Source organism: Sorex araneus, chromosome 10 (genome assembly GCF_027595985.1).
Source record: "Sorex araneus isolate mSorAra2 chromosome 10, mSorAra2.pri, whole genome shotgun sequence".
Taxonomy (NCBI): domain Eukaryota; kingdom Metazoa; phylum Chordata; class Mammalia; order Eulipotyphla; family Soricidae; genus Sorex; species Sorex araneus.
In genome coordinates, this window is record NC_073311.1 from 52,541,738 (window position 1) to 52,563,359 (window position 21,622).

General features: G+C 39.0%; 1 protein-coding gene and 1 pseudogene across 1 annotated transcript; both read right to left on the reverse strand.

Moving 5' to 3' along the window:
- Positions 1 to 8,329: 8,329 nt before the first annotated feature.
- LOC101548322 (taste receptor type 2 member 20-like) lies at positions 8,330 to 9,247 on the reverse strand. The gene has a single exon (XM_004611389.2). It carries the CDS (start codon positions 9,245 to 9,247, stop codon positions 8,330 to 8,332), a length of 918 nt encoding a protein of 305 aa, XP_004611446.2.
- An 8,780-nt stretch (positions 9,248 to 18,027) lies between these two features.
- Positions 18,028 to 18,953, reverse strand: LOC129399103 (taste receptor type 2 member 42-like; annotated as a pseudogene).
- Between the last annotated feature and the right edge of the window lie 2,669 nt (positions 18,954 to 21,622).

The window sequence follows — 21,622 nt, forward strand, 5'->3', positions numbered from 1 at the left end:
TTTACGGGTGGTGGAGAATGGGCACTGGTGAAGGGATGGGTTCCCGAACTTTGCATGAGGGAAGTATAAGCACAAAAGTGTATAAATCTGTAACTGTACCCTCACGGTGATTCTCTAATTAAAAATAAATAAATTTAAAAAAAAAAAAAAAGCTGAAAAAAAAAAAAAAAAGAAAACGTGGTACAGTTTATAATACTAAGAATCAATGTAGACACATAAATTGAGTTGTTAAATTAGAGTATACATCCTTTTTTTTCCTTTTTGGGCCACACCGGCTATGCTCAGGAATTACTCCTGGCTCTGCACTCAGGAATTACTCCTGGTGGTGCTTGGGGGATCATATAGGATGCTGGGGATTGAACCTGAGTTGCAGTGTGCAAGGCAAACGCCCTATCCTCTATTCTATTGCTCCAGCCCCTACATTTTCTTGTTTAATGTAGACAATGATTTATAAATTTATTTACAGTACAGTTTCAGGCACACACTGTCCCCCTTCCAGTCCCATCCTTATGACCCCGTTCCTCCAGCAATGAACCCCAGGCACCCTTCTACCACTCAACTCCTTGACAGACATTTTTAAAATCTAATTTTTGCAGTTTGTATCCCATGCTTTCAGTTCTGTTGGGTCTATTAGTTTACACACACACACACACACACACACACACACACACACACACAGAGATAAGCCCAAGATTCCTGTCCCCTTCCTTATGTTACTTCCAGGCCTCCTTTTCTTGATTCTCTCCTTCATTTCTCTCCTTCCTTGGAATTTTTGGTTTCTGTAATCTGGAGCTAATATTTTGCCCCTCTTTGATAACCTTTCCTTCCCCAGACATGTTATTCTACATACCACAAGTTAGTGGACATGTGGTACTTTCCTTGTTCATCTGATATAAGTTTTCTTAGAACAAACATTGCTATATTACCATATTAACCTACTTTCTACATCATAGTTTTCTACACATATTCTGATAATTGCTATATAAATATTATAGATACTATTTTAATACACACAGAAAGGTCACCAAGTAATATACCTTAAGTTTTAACATGGGTAAATGAACACTTTGTTTTGTTTTGTTGGAGGGAGAGGGATCGGGCTACACCCAGCAGTACTCAGGGCTTACTCCTGGCTTTGCATTCAGTGATCACTCCTGGCCAGCTTAGGGGACCATAGGCGGTGCTAGGGATAGGACCTGGGTCATGTTCAAGGCAAGCACTCTCACACTCTGCTGTCTCCCAGACCCCAGTAAATGAATGTTTCTTAATGGTGATGATAGGAAATAGTTGAAGCTTATCTGATGTATCTAAGGGATGTTTGGGTAGCAAGATGAAGAAGACAGGCAGCTGAAATGCCCAAGAAATTTTTAAGGGTCGACAAAACAATTTGAAATCAGAATACACTGCAGAAAGTATTCTCCATTATTGCAAATTGGTAAGAAGTGACTTTCCTTATGGACAAAGGGCAGCATTAAAACAGGTCAGGAGGAAGAAATAGCAATCTGAAGCAAATAACCTCAGCATGTAAGAATTGATTATTACCATCCCAACAATGGTAAATTGGAGATTTAAACTACAAAAGCCAGACACGTCTTGCTACTTGTGTGTGGTTAACAACAATGCTCTTTTATTGCTGTGTGTGGTTAACTGTAATGGAAAATAGTCATGATTTCCTGAGATGGATTGCTGAATCTAAAGTATTTTTAAACCCGAGTGCCCTAGAACAGATGACTGGTTGAAGAAACTCTGGTACATATATACAATGGAATACTATGCAGCTGTTAGAAAAAATGAGGTCATGACGTTTGCATATAAGTGGATCTACATGGAAAGTATCATGCTAAGTGAAATGAGTCAGAAAGAGAGAGACAGACATAGAAAGATTGCACTCATCTGTGGAATATAGAATAATAGACTATAAGACGAACACCCAAGAATAGTAGAAATAAGTACCAGGATGTTGTCACCATGGCTTGGAGGCTGTTCTCTCATTCTGGGCAACTCAGAGAAGGGAACAGCAAGTAAAATGTGGTTGTTGGTCATGTGGGGGAAAGATGATGCGGGCCAAATATAGACTAGAGACTGAACGCAATGGCCACTCAACACCTTTATTGCAAACCACAACACCTAATCAGAGAGAGAGAACAAAAGGGAATACCCTGCCATAGTGGCAGTGTGGGGTGGGGGGAGACGGGACTGGGAAGGGGGGGTGGGATGTTGGGTTTACTGGTGGTGGAGAATGGGCACTGGTGAAGGGATGGGTTATCAAACTTTGTAAGGGAGAAACATGAGCACAAAAATGTATAAATCTGTAACTGTACCCTCACGTTGACTCACTAATTAAAAATAAACTATAAAAAAAATTAAAAAATAAAAAAAATAAAGTATTTTTAAGCTCAGGTTAACACTTCTTTATTTGCAAAAGAATAAAGAAAATGCATGTGAAATGTGCATGCCTCAATAAATTTGAGGAATTCTGACTTGTGTTATAAAAATCTATTGCTTAATATTGAAAATAATCTAGACTCTCTAAGATAGTTTTAGCTGGGAGACACAAGCTACCCCATTTACTTTGGGTTTTTTCAGTGTCACAAAAAATGACAGAAGGGCCTGTTTCGGCTTCTTGGATGTCCAAATCAGGATAAACAAGTAGCTTGAGATACATAGGATTCCCATGGGCAGATCATGAGAACAAAATTCTTGATAACCCATAAGAACAAAGCCTGAGATCTTTATAAGTATAAAGAAACAGGCGACTAGCAAGAAAAAGGAAGTCTTAGGGCCAGAGCAACAGCACAGTGGGCAGAGGGCTTGCCTTGCAAACCCAAGTTCCACCCCTGGCACCCCACGTGGTCCCCTGAGACCGTCAAGAGTAATCCCTGAGTGCAGAGTGCAGAGCCAGGAGTAAGTCCTGAGCATTTGCCTAGTGTGAAGGAAGAAAAGTGAAGAGGGAGGGGGAGGGGAAGAGAGAAAAGGAATGGGGGAGGAGAGAGGGAAATTAAGAGGAGGGGAGGGGAGCTGAAGTGAGGGGAGGAGGGGGGAGAAGACAGAAGAGCATGCTAAGAGGGCACACTTGGGGAGTGATTGGGAACATGGGGACAATTGTGGAAAGAAGGTCACTCTAGTGATAGGATTGGTGTTGGAGCATTGAATGCCCAAAGTAACTGTATTATGAACAGTTGTTTCACAGTGTTGAAATAAAAGATTATTATGCAATATCTTCTTAGAAATCCCATCAAGGCCAGCACTCCCTAAGACTTGCTTTTGATAAGTGAAACTTAACTGTGACTTTATCTTTTATAAGCTCAAAAACATATAAATAAACACATACATAAATCTCATAGACAGAATCAGTGTCCTGTAATGAATATTGTATTGTTGTCAGGGAGATCATCTAAATTATGATCTCTCTTTTCTCCTATGAAAACTTTTTAACTCGTTATAAAAAAAAACTATAGAATATGGAATATATGTGCGAATATAGATATAACAGATGACAATATATGATCTGTATAATAATAATACAGCATACATAATATATCACATTCAGTTCTATAACAGTCTCTTTTTAGAGGTTACTGAATTCTGGTGTACTTTAACATTTAGAAATTTTGTCAATATTTCTTGAACACTTAAAAAAATTGTATTTGCCATTACAGATTCTAGACCTCACCCAGAATCACTTAGGTTAATTTTCTATAGTTAAAGTTGTCCCTAATCATTTTTACAGTGAATCTTTAGGTGAATAGATAGCAAAATCAATCACGAGCTTGGATTTTATCTGGTTTATGTTGTTCATTTCTGAGGTGACCTACATCCTGTGAATTATTCAGTCTGTCATGGCAATTTTCTGACCACCTCAGGTGGTCCATACATGTGCCCTATTGAGGTATTGAGAGTCTCTTGCCCACACGCCTGGCTGTCTTTCCCAGGGCCCCTCAGGGGATGGGCTCCAGCTTCCCTCCTCACCCTCAGCAGAGCTCCCGGCAGCCAAAGACCACTGTAACCTAGCTACAGCCATGCTCGAGGCCCCTCTCCACAAGTTCAGAGAGGCCTCATGCATGAAGGTACGAGCAGAGGAACCCAGGTGTGTGTAATCCCATCACAACATCCAGAGAGAGACTTAAAAGCAAGCTCTCAGAAGCTGTCAGAAGAAACTCTGACAGAAACTCTCTGACAGAAAGTTCTCAGAAACTCTCAGAAGATTTTTTGTGGCCTACTTCTCCCTCTGGGAGTAACTGGCAATCTTCTGAGAGTTTCCTGCCCACGTGAGACAGCCTTGCAAGCTTCCCAGGATGCATTCATATGCTAAATCCAGTAACAAGCTGGATCTCATTCCCCTGACCCTGAAGCGCCCCCAGTGCGACATCAACATCGTTGGGAGGGCCGAGCGGAGAGACACTTCTAAGATCTCAGGGAAAGGACGAATGGAGAGGTTACTGAGCCCGCTCGAGAAATTGGTGATTAATGGGATTTTGTGATCGTGATTGAGGTATTATTATAAAGCATGCTTCAGATCTGTGTATTTTCTTTAAAATATTTTCTTCTTTTTCTATCCTACCCTTCAGTTCAGGGATATATAGCTCTGGCTTAAATATGAATTGGCTCTGAGACTCCTCAAGCAAGAATTTGCATAGCATCTTTGTGTAGCAATAAATGGTTATAGGCAAAACGACAAATAGTACCCTGTGATGTATGACACAGTGATGAAAGACACAGTCTGGAACCCAAACCAGCCCAAAAACATGAAGGCATGAACTGCAGTGTTTGTTGATGGTTTCTCAATGACCAGGACCCCCTGGTCATCCCCCTGGTTCATTCGGGACCTTGAGCCATCCCTCCAGCTGATGGATGAAGGAATGGGTCCACAGACCAGTAACCAGCGATAACTCTATTCAAATCAATCAGGATTATTATAGAAAAAGCATAAAGGGTTGAAGGAAAGCAATTACACATAAGTGTGGTTGACATTAACATAAATATGAACAGCCCTAAAGTGCTTCCTTCAGGGAATATTCTTAGGAGATTAATTTAAGGGCAGCATTCCATCGAGGGGCTCCAGCGCTCAAGATTCCTTCTAGGAGATCTGCCCAAGGATAGCATTTCATCTAGGGCCATATTGCTTTCTCCTTTCCTGTACTGGTAATCCACATAAACAATCATATTAAATTCACTTCTTATTCCAATGGAAGGTCCCAGAGTGGTTTGTCAGGAAGTGGGGAAGAGAGAGGCAGCAGCGTTCAGAAGGGAGTCTAGGGCTGTCCCTCTATCAACTCTGTCACCCAGTGGAGCACCTGGGAAATTTAGGACTGATGAAAGTCTGCAGTGAGCCCCTGCCAGGCATAGATGCTCACGCCCTGCCAACCGCACAAGGTAGCCGTCAGTTGCGCCAGAAGCCCACTTGCTCTGCACGGACAGGAGATGACCCCTGTCACCCGATTTCCTGGGTTGTTGTGGACTCAGGCTGGAGGGAGGAACTGCTCTTTGCAGGAAAGGAAAGTCAGTCTCAATCTTACCCAGGCCCTTGGGTTTTGTCACCTGTCCCTCACAGAGAAGAACTTCAGGAAGACACAAAGAGAAAAGTATAATCTGTTTATTGGAGAAATTAGGGAGAGAAGAAGAAGGGTAGCTAAAGCTACAAGGATCTGGGCTTCTCCAGAGCTTAGAGAGCCCCAAATAGTGTTGGGGGGAAGGTTAAGTATGGATGTTTCCAATAACCCCCTTTGTCCCAAATTCTTTATACAAGGAGGAGTTGATGTGGCTTTTCCCTGGGGAAGAGCACTGCCCTTCTGGTAATTCATTCTTGAGTTCCTGTTGTAACCTGTGTTCCAAGCCTTCCGGGAGTCTCTCTTCTCAGGGATGCGGTACTTGGCCTGGAATTCTGCGTCTCAATGGTTTCCCAAGCTCCCGAGATGGCTTCTTTGTCTCAAAGTCTGCTGTGCATTCAGGAGGGCTGGTTTCAGACACTGTTTTCCCCATATACATTACCAGGGGCCCCCTATCATTCTACGTACAATGCGTACAACGTTTGTGCTGTATTTTACCAAATCATCTGCTTTTAAACATTTGGGGTTTTTCCAGATTTTGACTATTGTGAATAATGCTGCAATGAATCACAAAATCCCATTAATCGTCGATTTCTCGAGCGGGCTCAGTAACCTCTCCATTCGTCCTTTCCCTGAGATCTTAGAAGTCTCTCTCGACTTGGCCCTCCCAAGGATGTTGATGTCACACTGGAGGCTCTTTCAGGGTCAGGGGAATGGGATCCAGCTTGTTACTGGCTTTAGCATATGAATACACCATGGGAAGCTTGCAAGGCTGTCCCATGTGGGCAGGAAACTCTCAGAAGCTTGCCAGTTCCTCCCAGAGGGAGAAGTAGGCTAGAAGATATCGCTTCTGGGAGTTTGCTTTTAAGTCTCTGGATGTTGGCCCTTGATGGGATTACACACACCTGGGTTCCTCTGCCAGTACCTTCATGCATGAGGCCTGTCCGAACGTGTGGAGAGGAGCCTTGAGCATGGCTGTAACTAGGTTCCAGTGGTCTTTGGCCACCGGGAGCTCTGCTCAGGGCAGGAAGGGAAGCTGGAGCCCATCCCCTCCGAAGAGCCTCGGGGAAGACAGCCAGACGTGCAGGCAAGAGACTCTCTGCTCTCTGCTGCAATGAATATATGAGTGTAAATGTCTTTTTTTTTCTTTTCAGTTTTTAGTTCTTTGGGGTAGATGCCAAGATGTGGAATTGCTGGGTCATATGGAAGTTCAATTTCTGCTTTTTTTGAGATGTGCCCCTATTGTTTTCCAAAAGATTAGACCAGAACAATAGTGCAGCAGGTAGGGTGATTGCCCTGCATGCAACCAAGCCAGGTTCAATCCCCAGCACCATATATGGTGCCCTGAGCCCCACCAGAAGGGAGCACTGAGCCCTGAGCTCAGAGTCTGGAGTAAGACCTGAGCACCACAAGGTGTGGCCCCCCAAAAAATTTAAAATAAAAAATGTGGACCAGTCAACATTCCCAGCAGTAGAGGGGATAGACAAATAGACAAATTATTTGATCATGATTTTGCATACGATTAAAAAAATCTTAAAATTGTTCCTTTTAGTTATAAAAAATCACAGATAACATTTTAATATATTTTAATATATGCAGAATAGACATTGGATTATGTGCTATAATTTTTAGGTTTCCTATGTAGAACCTGGCAAGCTACCCGTGGTGTATTCGGTATGCCAAAAATAGTAACGATAAGTCTCATTCCCCTGACCCTGAAAGAGCCTCCAATCATTGAGAAAGATGAGTAAGGAAAGGCTGCTAAAAATCTCAGGGCTGAGAGGAATAGAGACGTTACTGGTGCCTGCTCGAGTAAATTGATGAACGGGACGACAGTGATAAAGTGATGCAAACTTTTATAAGACAGGAAATAATTGAAACTTTGTTAGTAAAGTGAAAAGGAAATTTGCATAGGAAATTGAGACTTGACTGGTAATTCATAATTCCAGGGACCAGTTTTGGGAAAAATTAAATAATTTGACATCTCACCTAACTTCTAAAAAATAGTATTCTAAGTAATAAAGTGAAGGAAAAAAATTTCTTTTCTAACTTTCCCACTGGGAATCTTAAAACACTAAAAACTTTTCTTTCTTCTACAGTTTCTTAAAGAACTGCCTCTTTTCCTAAGCTTTACACAATTTGTATAATTTAGCATTCTTTAATACTTCTTGTTATCTATATACAGGAATTCTACAGAATGTAGATTTTATACATTCTACATGTAAATTCTACATACTCTGCATGTAGAATGTCAGTCATGAATTTCACTGAACACATCTTTTCTTAAACACAGTTCTGGATGATCCGTGTTTCTGAGCAAGACTTATGACAGAGTAATGTTCATCTCAAACATGTATCTACGTTCCCTTTCCATTCTAAAAACAGACAGAACATTCAAACACTTGAAAGGAGCAAATTAGAACAAAACATAGTAGTGGTTTCTAAGATACATTAATGATTCCTAAATATTCATAAACATAAATTATATAATTAGAAGTTAATAAAGTATATAGGTAAAATACAATATTTGTACTATTATCAATTGATAACTATATAGAATTTCTTACAATATTTTTTAACGTTCAGTTGCTTTTCTGAAAAAGATCAGCTGCAATTTTTCTCTATTCTTTTTCTAAAGTATGTTTATACATAGCACCTGTGAGACACTTAGTAAAGACTTCTATATCCAACTCTTTGGAAACGTCCCAATTATATATAAAGCAACCTGAGTAGAAAGTTACAGACTCATGAGTCCATTTTTTCATGAGGACACGTGGTCCCACTTATTTCCTTCCTCTTGACTGGAATCTCTGCTGCCACAGAAGTGACAGAAAGACTTCTTTTAGTTTCTTATTTCCCAAAATCAGGATAAATGAGTGACTTGAAGGATACAGGGCTAAAAGAATCTGGCAAACATGAAAGAACGGTTCGTTTTTCAACATTTCTGAATTCCAGATTGAGATGATTACCGTCACAAAGTAACTGGTATAGAGCAAGAGAAAGGAGGTCACAGTCTGCATGGCTCGGATGTGGACCTTGGAGCTGAGATCTTGAGGTTCTTGCCCATTCTTTTTCATCTTCTTGAAATGTTTCCACAGGGAAAAGATTAACAGCAGAAAAGATATCAGAGACATAGTGAAAGGTATAAAGTTTGATACTAGGAAGACAGACATGCTGGAAAGTCGTACAATGTCATTCCACTTGGTCTTCCGAGTCACGTTTCCACCGCATTCATTCTTCCACACATTTTCATCTGCGCTTACCTTTACGAGATGAAAGATCAGAGAGGGCAAACTCCCCAGCAGTAAGATAAGGACAACTTTATGAACTCTTCTTTTTAAATAAAAAAATAGAACGCTAGAAAAACTGACTATCTTGAGCACATAGAGTATGCTGAGACTAATAACAAGCCAGATGCTAAAATGGTTGCTCACGATCCAGATGATATTACCGATAATAAATACTTTTAAATTACATGAAGCTGCATTAAACATGGTTGCAATCCAATATATTTCTATTACCCAAAGCAAACCCATCCTGGAGATGGCCAAAACTGTGAGTATTTGATCTACACAGGAGACCTTTCGACTCTTGACCCAGTCAATACAGTTCACCAGCACTATGAAGCCATTGGCAAAATTTCCTAGAATAAATTCTGTCATTGTTAGGATGGAAAAAACAATGGTCAGAAAGGTTATCATTTCTAGGGGAAAAGTCAAATCTAAAATCACTAAAATTTCTCGTTGTGAGCCTTTAATATTCAGATCTTAATTCTTTGAGCACATGGTACCTGGAAGTGCATAAAATCCTCGTTTTAATTCTGACATCAGTGTTAAGATGAAAACAACCGGGGTGTGATAATATAAAAGCTTAAATGTTGTCTTTCAATGAGCTATTTGATAAATGCTGCAGTCCCAAACATCTCAAATTATCTCTGTTCATCTACTTTATGTCCTTGCTATAAATCAGCTACCATATTCCATAACTGATGATCATGTAAATGCCAAAGTCTCATTTGCTAGCATGCAAATGGAACATATTTTCTTTCATTGTTTTGCAATTTTTCTCTGTGACCTCTCCATCATTTGTGTTCATCAACACTGCCTGTCATTTAGTAAAATTTTAAATCCAATACAGCACCAGAGAGAGTGGACTGAGTGTATACTTTGCATGCAGGAGGCCCGGGTTCAATCCCCAGTACTACATGGTTCTCTGAACACTAAATCAGCTTTAGTCCACAAACTCCACTAGGTGTGGCCCCAAAATTTAAAAAAAAATAAATTAAAATAATTGAAACAAAATGAAATCAAATAAGCTTATCACAAAGTAAGTATCTGAAATGTTAAATGAAGATTCATCATCTTCACTATGAACTTCTTTTTTCTTTTTGGGTTACACCCAGCGATTCTCAGGGGTAACTCCTGGTTCTGCACTCAGGAATTACTCCTGGCAGTGCTTGGGGGACCATATGGGATGCTGGTGATCAAACCCAGGTCGACCGCATGTAAAGCAAACGCCCTATTTGCTGTACTATAGCTCTAGCACCAATTTTTGTTTTTAATGTCAGATTTAAATAGAAAGAATCCAAGTTGTTCCTGTCAAAGTACCAAGGACAATTTGGGGACAAAGAGTTTCTACAGGTTGCATAAGGACACAAATATTAAGTGTATTTTTCCTTTAAATTTTATGAATACTCACACATACTCATAAGCGTACCACATGCCTCATTGATAAAGAGTTATTGTCCCATACTTTACAAGACGAAAAATATCCCCAGGAAGTTTCTCTAGATTTAAATCCACATTTTCTCTCATTCCATTTCTTAGCTTTTTAATAATAGTTACCAGATATATCTTTCATACTAGGAATTTAATAAAATTTTTCTCTGGTCAATTTAATATTTGTCTCAACTCTTTAAACAAAATATTCAATGTCTTAGAACTATTTATGTATTTAATTTTGCTTTTTGGGTCACACCCAGCGATGCACAGGGGTTATTCCTGGCTCTGCACTCAGAAAACACTCCTGGCGGTACTCAGGGGACCATATGGGATGCTGGGAATCGAACCCAGGTTGGCCACGTGCAAGGCAAATGACCTACCTGCTGTACTATCGCTCTACCCCTATTTCTTTATTTCTAAAGAACATGTAGTTTCTGTACTAGAGTCTACAGTCACTAGTTATGAATATTCACATTCATTTATTGTTTAACTTTTGCCTCTCTTTGCATTTAGTGCACTTCCAATTTTATTGAAAAGAAATTTAATACACATAAATATGAACTAAATGACTTGGTTTTCTCTCTTATTTCCTTATCTGATGGTATAAAATATATGAATTTATCAAGTATTAGTAATTTCTCTTTACTTTCGGGTTACACCTGGCAGTGCTCTGGGCTTACTCCAGGGTCTCTGCTCAAGCATTACTCCCGCAGTGTTGAGGTATCAGAGATAGTGTTGGTTTTCATATTGGGGATCAGCTGCATGCAAGGCAAGCACGTTACGCTCTGTACTATCTCTCTGGCCTTTCATGTGTTTATAATTTATCTCATAGTTGTTTTTTTAACTTTATTGAAGTACTATGGTTTACAGTAATTTAGCAGTGGTTCTACAAACATCATTCCAACAGCAAACCCACCACCAGAGAACACACGCTTCCCTGCACCAAGGTCCTAGAGGTCTCTCCTGATCAATCCCTTGTCTTACTTCCAATCTCAGTTCTATGGACCGTCTCTAGTTTTGCTGCCTTTGACCATTTTCTGCTCCCATACTGTGCGTCTTTAAGTCCCACATATGAAGAATTCATTCTGCATCTATCCCTTTTCGTTCTGAGTGAATTCTATCTCATAATTTTTAAATTCATAAAATCTAGATCTTGGGGCTGGAGAGATAGCACAGCGGGTAGGGCGTTTGCCTTGCACGCGCCTGACCCGGGTTCAAATCCCAGCATCCCATATGGTCCCCTGAGCATGGCCAGGGGTAATTACTGAGTGCAGAGCCAGGAGTAACCCCTGTGCATCGCCAGGTGTGACCCAAAAAGCAAAAAAATAAAATAAAATAAAATAAAATCTAGATCTTACTACTTCTTCTGGGGAGGAGGTTATCTTGTTTTGTATGTACACGGGTTACATTCTGTTCTGTAGAAATATTAATTTTTCACTTCATTTGCAAATCAACTATGCTATTAGGAAATGTATATACTGCCAAATTCTCTGGGAATAGAATCGTGGAGATTAATTTTTAATAAAATTTTATAGATTGAAATTCTGTGACCTACATGGTTTCTCATGCACATAATTCCAACACAACACCTCTCACCAGTGTCCCCACTTTCCTTTCCCAGGACATCAATGCTTCTCCCTCTCAACAACCTCCTTTCCCACCACCAATAATAACTCAATTGTGTGGATCAGTTCTCCCATTGGCTTGCTACCTAGCTGTGTATCTTTAAGTCCCACATATAAGAGACATCAGTCTGTATTGATCCCTTTCCTTCCAACTAATTTCACTCAGCATGTTATCCATATTGTTACAACTTGCATGATTTTGTTCTTTCTTACAGCTACATAGTATTTGTGGTGGCTAATGTTACATATAATTTTGACTGGGTCCAAAGGCGATCAGATACTGGTATAAACGTTTTACTGGGTGTATGTGTCATGGTGTTTCTGGTTAAGACTAAGCTTCCAATCAGTAAAATGAGTAAGGAAGATATTCTTCTCATTGCATCTTACAATTCTCTACCAATCCATTGAGGGTCCGAAAAAAGCAAAAGACAGAATTTACTCTTCCTTCTCTACAAGACAAACTTTAAGTTTCACATTGTCCACCTGACTTCAAACTTAGGAAGTGATTCAATATGCTAGCATTTTATCCTATTTCTCATGCTTGTAAACTCAGACTGAAAATTTGCCAGTGATTTCATGACTCCTTCCATAATATAGCGTAAGATTTCTCAATTCCATAAATACATGAAGCCATTAATTATCATAAACTTATATGTGCTATTATAACCTATATCTGTTTGTATTCTATTTATTTTTGTTCCCAAGGGAAATCTAGCAGATATAAGTACGTATAGTTATATTTAAATTTTTTAACAAAATTTTTCCAAAATTACTATATAAAAAGTCATTATCATAAATAATGTATTTTGATAACTAATGACTATGTGCTGGAGTGATAGCACAATGGCAGGGCATTTGCTTTGCACGCGGCCGACCCAGATTCGATTCCTCCGCCCCTCTTGGAGATCCCGGAAAGCTACTGAGAGTATCTCTCCCACACATGGCAGAGCCTGGCAAGCTACCTGTGGTGTATTTGATATGCCAAAAACAGTAACAACAAGTCTCACAATGGATATGTTACTGGTGCCCGCTCGAGCAAATTGATGAGCAATGGGATAACAGTGATACAGTGACAGTGAATGACTGTATAATCTATTTATGATAAAAAGAAAAATACAGTGAGTCAGAAAAACTGGTTTTCAGGGCTGGAGAAGCAGTACAGTGGGAAGGGTGCTTACCTTGCCCACTGCTGGCCTGGGTTCAATCCCTGAATCCATGTGATCCCCTGAGCTCTGCCAGGAATGAGTCCTGAGCACAGAGGTAGGAATAAGGCCTGAGTACTGCTATGTGTGGCCCCAAAGCAAAAATAAATTAATTATTAATAATCATAAATGCTTTTTAGTTGTATAATGAGGCTGGAGTAAACCACCATAGATTTGTTGGTTTACACACAAATTATTCTACAGTGCTGCTAAAGGCCACTAATCTAAAATCATCTTAAAATAATCCATCTTTCTCACTTTCTCACCTTAGTCATATACTGCTATATTATGATACAAAATAATTTTTATCAATCCACAGTATAAATTTATTTATATGTCACATACACAGTGTTGCATTTCATATCCCATTAACAGCTTTATAATTGTTCTTGTATTCAGTACTATTGTAAGAGCAAGCATTATAGAGCAGAAATATTTTCATTAAATGAACATTAAGTTAGATCACTTGAAAAGCAATGTTAAAAGCATATTGTGTGCTGTTTAATAACACCTATGAGAATCCAGTAAAAGGAGCTGGAGCGATAGCACAGTGGGTAGGGCATTTGCTTTGCATGTGGCCGACCAGAGTTTGATTTCCACCATCCCATATGGTCCTCCTCCCTCTACCTCTGTGCTCATGAATCATTCTTGGCAGAGCTCAGGGGACCACATGGATACAGGGATTGAACCCAGGTCAGCAGTGGGCAAGGCAAGCACCCTTCCCACTGTACTATTTATCCATCCCATATGGTCCCCCAAGCATCACCAGGAGTAATTCCTGAGTGCATGAGCCAGGAGTAACCCCTGTGCAATGTTGGGTGTGACCCAAAAATAGAAAGGAAGAAAGAAAGAAAGAAAGAAAGAAAGAAAGAAAGAAAGAAAGAAAGAAAGAAAGAAAGAAAGAAAGAAAGAAAGAAAGAAAGAAAGAAAGAAAGAAAGAAAGAAAGAAAGAAAGAAAGAAAGAAAGAAAGAAAGAAAGAAAGAAAGAAGAGAAAGAAAGAAAGAAAGAAAGAAAGAGAGAAAGAAAGAGAGAAAGAAAGAGAGAAAGAGAGAAAGAGAGAAAGAGAGAAAGAGAGAAAGAGAGAAAGAAAGAAAGAAAGAAAGAAAGAAAGAAAGAAAGAAAGAAAGAAAGAAAGAAAGAAAGAAAGAAAGAAAGAAAGAGAGAGAGAGAGAGAGAGAGAGAGAGAAAGAAAGAAAGAAAGAAAGAAAGAAAGAAAGAAAGAAAGAAAGAAAGAAAGAAAGAAAGAAAGAAAGAAAGAAAGAAAGAAAAGAAAAGAAAAGAAAAGAAAAGAAAAGAAAAGAAAAGAAAAGAAAAGAAAAGAAAAGAAAAGAAAAGAAAAGAAAAGAAAAGAAAAGAAAAAGAATCCAGTAAAAGAAATGTTGAAAAATATACGACCCATAAGGTCTTTTACTGGGTATCCCTCATTACAAAAATGTTTATGAATGTGGTTAAGGATTGTGCTTCTTCCAGAGAATTTTAGGTGCCACAGCAGTCTCGAGGTAACCTACCTGGTCTGCTCTATTGAAAACCGATAACTGATATAGACTGATGGAAAAGCATATGAACATCTTATGTCCAACATCACAGTCAGTGTTATAAGGAGAATCTAGCCTGGAATTGGAGACGAAACAATTGCTAAAGAGGAATAAAGTAGTGATCAAAAGTATGGTTCCTTTATGGTTCTCTGTGCTGGAGTTTCTGATACGCACAGAGGTTTGCTGATGAGACGTTTCCACTCTTGACCCATCAATGCCACTGATCTAACCAGTGAATCATTTCCAGTTATCTGAGATGGATTCTGTTGCTGTCACCAGAAGGAAGACCTTTACTCTAAGAGAAATTTCTATCACACTGTCTAATGTGGAAATAGAGCTCTGGGGCTTATTGCTAAATAAGTAGTTGAAGTCATACATTTAAAACTAAAGAATGTCTGATTTCTAAGTGGATTCACCTTGCCTTACTTTTTTTTTTTTATTAGGTAAATTACCCACAGTTTTAAGAAAGTGAAACCAATATCAACAGGATTAAAAGCCACAGAATTTCAGTTAATTTTTTTTAAAAAAGAATGTACTATATATAGATTATGCTAATTATATTGTAAAATTTTTAAATATAAATCATCAAATAATACATAAGTGATGAAAATGGGATGATGGTGATAACAATGATGATGATGATTGAGGATGTTGGTAGTGACCGCAGCTAAAATAAGAGAACTCTCCTGGTAGATTGACTTTATGCATTTTCTAATAGGCATATGCGTTGTCATAGAACACTACCCACCTTCTCCTTTCTTACGTCTTTCTCAGTCTCACGAAAGACCACTTTTGACTATTACTTCATCAAGAGGAACTTAACACCAGCCTATTTCTGATAACTTCCTTACTACTTCTTTTTTGCTTTTATCCGAAACATATCCCAGAATTAACAGCATCATACTTCAGTTGCCTTTTCATTTTAATAAGTACGTGTGACCCATATTATCATATGGATTATAATAGTGATAGCAATTTCTTTATTTTTGTTTGTATTAGTGAAACACCATGTGGTACAGTTGTAGACTTACAAACTTCCGTGCTTGCATTTCAGTTATACAATGATCGAGTACCCATCCCTCCACCAGTGCCCGTTCTCCACCACCAATGATCCCCGTATCCCTTCCACCATTCCCAGCCCATCCACCCCTCCACCCCCACCTCTGTGGCAGGGCATTCCCTTTTGCTTTCTCTCTCCTTTGGGGTGTTGTAGTTTGCAATAGAGGTATTATTGAGTGGCCATCGTGTTCGGTCTATAGTCTACTTTCAGCCCGCATTCCCCATTTTGAGCAGATCCCCCAGACCCCCTTTACTTGGTGTTCCCTTCTCTATTTGGGCTGACCCAGCATGTGTAGCCGGCTTCCAAGCCATGGAACAGACCTCTTGGTACTCATCTAGACTACTCTTGAGTGTTTATCTCCCATTCTGTTACTTTATATTCCACAGACGAGTGCGGTCTTTCTATATCTGTCCCTCTTTTTCTGACTCATTTCACTTAGCATGATACTTTCCATGTTGATCCACTTGCATGCAAATTTCATGACTTCATCTTTTCTAACCGCTACATAGTGTTCCATTGTGTAGATGTACCAAAGTTTTTTTAACCAGTCATCTGTTCTCAGGCACTCGGATTTTTTCCAGATTCTGGCTATTGTAAACAGTGCAGCAATGAACGTACAAATGCAGATGTCATTTCGGCTATACTTTTTTTGCCTCTCTGGGATATATTCCCAGAAGTAGTATTGCTGGGTCAAATCGGAGCTCAATTTCTAATTTTTTGAGAAACATTCATACTGCTTTCCAAAAAGGCTGAACCAGTCGGCATTCCCACCAGCAGTGAAGGAGAATCCTTTTCTCTCCACATCCACGCCAACACCAGTTGCTTTTGTTTTGTATGTGTGCCAGTCTCTGTGGTGTAAGGTGATATCTTATAGTTGGTTTGATCTGCATCTCCCTGATGATTAACAATGAAGAGCATTTATTCATTTGCCTTTTGGCCAATCATATTTCTTCCTTGAGAAAGTTTCTGTTCATTTCATCGCCCCATTTTCTGATGGGGTTGGATGTTTTCTTCTTGTAGAGTTCAACCAATGCCTATTATATCCTTGATATCAACCCCATATCAGATGGATATTGGGTGAATATCCTTTCCCTAAATCTAAAGACAATTCTATAGATTGTCTTTGTATTTTGGTAACAATGATAGCAATTTCTTTAATGCTTTCACAGGATAATTTGCAAATGAATACCTCAACCTGTTCATTTGCATTTTCAGCTATTGCTACTAAATGTTTATTTTAAAATGAAGTTAATGTAGCACTACATGCACACAAACATCTAAGTATTCTACAAATATAAACTCTATAGATCTATGTTTATTTGCATTGTACATGCAAATATTCCATTGTGTTGACAGCATAACTGATTTCATTTTTATCACTGATGTTCATTTCTATGACATTTCAATTTTGACTATAAAGAATAATGATTATATAAATAATTTCACATATATATTCTGGTACCCATTGACCAAAAAGATTCAGTTATATTGAATAAGGGGAGTACAGTTAAGGATCTTGGATAAATTACCTTATGTCGACCACATAATGCCATGCTGCTGCCAAAAGTTATTTTACCACTATCTAATCTGATACATTCTGTGAAAACTATTACTACTGCCTATCCTTTCCAAAAATTAGTAACACAGTAGCACTGTCATCTCGTTGTTCATTGATTTGCTCCAGTAGGCACCAGTAACATCTCCATTGTGAGACTTGTTGTTACTGTTTTTGGCATATCCAGTACACCATTGGTAGCTTGCCAGGCTCTGCTATGTGGGCAGGATACTCTCAGTAGTTTGCCAAGCTCTCTGAGAGGGATGGAGGAATTGCCCAGGCTGGCCGCGTGCAAGGCAAATGCCCTATCCACTGTGCTATGGCTCCAGTCCTACAAAAAATTAGTAATATCAGTAAACATATGTGTACTTTTTACTAATATAAAGTATTAGTAAATGCAACTTACACTTAATGTTTGATAACAGTGTTACTGTTTTTATACAGAGATTACGATTAGCTCAAGAAATGACTACAATGTTATGCATATGTTTCAGTTTATTACTATACCGTTATAAAACTTGCAACATTTCTATCTCTTAAATAGTCTGATTACCTCAGGAATTAATATATCAGAAATATAAACGTATACTTCCATTACTCAAATGACTAATTTAGAAAAAAATTACTAATTAAAGGCATATTGTAAGGGAAATCTCAGTGCTGTTTAGTAATTCAGAAGAAACCCCAATGAAACAAATTTTGAAATTGAAATTAACTTACAAAATCTTCCATTATAGTATTTCCCAATAGAATACAGACCATTCATTCAAAATCTGTGGAAATTAAGGTCTTGTTTTTCTTCCAGATAATTTAAGATGCCCAAGTACTTTCAGGGCGCTTTGTCTTAACTTTCTGTTTCCCAAAATTATGATAAACGAGTGGACTGGAGGAAAGGTCATTGAGAACATAATGATGATGATCATGGCCCGATGCCTCTGTACCTCAAGGAAAATCCAGTTGGCAGTTAGACAGACAATAAAGGAAATGATGAAGAGTAAAAGGAAGGCTGTCACTGATGTCATGGCTCTTCTCTGAGCTTCTGTGTAGGAGTCCTTAGGGTTCAGGGCTTTCAGTTGCAAATTCTTGGTGTGTCTCACCAAGGACAAGAATAAAAGAACCAAAGAAGTTAAGGACAGGAGAAAGGGAATAACATAGGTTAAACTAACAATAAGGCTATGTGGTTGAAAAGTTTTACTTCTGTCATTCAAAGCCGTGTTTCTTTCATAGACTAGATAAGTACCCTTCCAAAGCTCAATAATATTATCCTGTACCAACAGGTTGGTAAACAGTAAGAAGAAAGAGCCCAGGAAAAGCACGAGAACCACGCCGTTCACTCTCCACTTCAGCCAGATGAAAAGGGAGTTGGAGAAATTGGCTATTTTAAGAAAGTAGAAAATACTTAAACACGTCGCAAACCAGGTGGCAAGATGATGATTTAGAGTCCAAAGGACACTAAACCCCATTGCTAGTTCTCCCGTGGCAAACAGATGTGGAGAGAGTACTGATATAAAAAAAAAATCTGGTAGTGTGGCCCATAGTTGAACAATTCTGGTCATCGCCAAGCAAATCAGGAGAAAGTCAACTGATAGAACTTCCCATTCTTGATCCATTTCATGCAGTTGACCAGCACAATGAATCCATTTCCTAGAGTTCCTAAAATAAATTCTCCTATTGTCAGTACCAAAAAAACTTTTACTGTTGTTGACATTTTCATAAAAATGTTTCCAATATTACACGTCACTGACAGCTTGTATTTAGTCAGCCGTGGGTTGCCAACTGATGCTTTCAGTCAATGTTATCTTCAAAATTGCCGAAAGTATAACCAAACTTCATCAAGGTGATATAGTTTCAGAAACCTTCATTAAAAACATAGTTCATTCTCACTTTGTATGGGGGAAACATGAGCACAAAAATGTATAAATCTGTAACTGTACCCTCACGTTGATTCACTAATTAAAAATAAATAAATTATTTTTTAAAAAAGTGGTGATCAACTGTTCACCTGATGAAGCTGGAATCTTGGCCACATAAATCTGCAGGTAGATGGTTTTATAAGCAGGAACGCTCAGTGATCTCCTCAAAAAAAAAAAAATAGTTCATTCTCACTGAACTGTAATTCCAGCATGAAACCAAATTGTTCTATTAAGAGATACAAAGCATCTATATCATTTTTATTATTAACATCAACTCTTTTAATTTCCAGAATAAATTCCAATAACGTTCACTTACCCTTCTCAACATCCTTACTCTACCAATTGCAACTTTCTGCTGTTGCTAATCACTAAAAGGATAAGATCAAATATGTCAATATGTAAATGTAAGAAAAATGTTTTGTGTGCTTCATGTCCTTAGCCAAACATAATGCAAATATTTTATATTTTGAATAGATATCTTGATAAGAGAGTTAACATAATTCATTTTTTCTCATCAAAAATGTCCTTCTACCTCTCGAGCAACTTTGTTGACTAAGTATGATTATAAAAAAGTTTTGAAAAATTTATAATTTAAATATAATAAAATGTTTACCAAAATTCACATCCAACTCTTAGAATAAATAACTGCAGCTTCAACATAATAATACAAAACTTGCAATATAAATTAAGAGCAAAACATGAAATATATATGGGGCAGCTAAAAAAGGTTCCATAGTGAGGAACCAATTATGATTATGAAAATAGGAACATTAAATGCGAATTGGATTTTTTTGCAGTTTTTGAAGGAATGGACTGAAGAGATAGCACATCAGGTAGGGCATTGTACATGGTCAACCCGGTTTCAATTCCTCCATCCCTCTCGGAGAGCCCGACAAGCTACCGAGAGTATCCCGCCTGCATGGCAGAGCCTGGCAAGCTACCCGTGATGTACTCGATATGCCAAAAATAGTAACAAGTCTCACGGTGGAGATGTTACTGATGCCCACTCAAGCAGATTAACAAGGAGAAGACAGTGCTACAGTGAAGGAATAGAAAAAGAACTTGATACAAACTTAATGTTAGGGTCCGACATCAGAAAGATCACACAAATCAATGAGCTAATGAGCTCTGCAGTATAAAATTTTATTTGGCACAAGTCAAACAAGTGTTGAGGTCAGAAAGCTGAAAAAGTTGAGAAGGCTGAGACGTCTGACCAGTCAGGGCCGTCTCCTCTAGTAGAGCAACCCCTCCCCTTGTTTCCGGGGTCCTTTTATACCCTAAAAATGCAAGGGGCTTTCCTAAGCATCTTGTGCCACTCCCTAGTGACCTTTTCCTTGATTGGTTCAGTCCTTATCTCTACCGACTTCATGCAGGGTAATTCTGCTTTTTTCGGCTGGTGCCCATAAATGGATGGGAGTAGTTCTGCCTTGGTGCTAAGCCAGGACATTAGGATGAGCCTCTGGACGCTGCCCTGCAAGCAGGAGGCAGAACCAAGGACCCACGTTCACATTAAGTGGGTAAGCTACACCTTGTGAGTCCGATGACCTGGAGAAATACAGCCTGCTCTCAGACACCGCCTAGCCATACATTATCTTGGCAGTACAAGGCAGCAGTTTCCCCCGCTCTTACACATCCTTAATCTGGATTGACCTTCAAGTATCAGTCTGAGTCTTCTCTTTGCCCTATGTGTAACCAACCACAAGAATGTGGGGGACATAATCTACAGAGCCTACGTGTCCAGCTCCATATCTTTCTCTGACGTTTTGATCATTGCCATGTAGCTTTGACAGCAGAGCTTTGACAAGACAATGTATACCCTGATGTTCTTCTGACGAATGCGTATCCTATAACTGTTTGTACTCTCGCTAGTGAGTCTTTCTCTGTGATGAAGTCATTAGGATGTAACTGATAAAAAAAAAAAAAAAAAGAATGAAAGGAGGCCTCTGGCAGTCGGTCCTCACTCGAGCCAGATCGACGCTTTGGCCCTCCTTGCTGTCTACATTCCTCTTGCATGTCTTGTCTCTGCGCCTCCGACCGAAAGAATATTCATGCAACAGTTCTGCCTTTTCCGCTGATTCCCATAAATTGGGGTTATCCAGTTCAATAGGGAGTTACTGGCAAAAGCTTTGTTTCTCCGAAATGGTTCTGTTGATGGTGGTAAGCAAGGCTAAGTATTGTAGGAGGGGAATAGCCCTTCACACTTGTATTGAAATCCTCAAAGTGAGATAAACTCTCTACAGTATGAATTAATTTAAAACATCATCTTCTATTTTACAATAACACGCTATCAGGATTGAAAAGTTTCTTAGACCACCCAACTTCCAGGGCTCAAATTCCTCTTTTTTTCTGATTTCTGGGCTGTCAAGAAGCTGTAGCTCCCAGCCTTCCTTCCAGATATCTGTCTGCCATATCATATCTGTAAACTCTGAAAAATATCCCGTGTTCTGTCTTCCTTTTTCTCAGC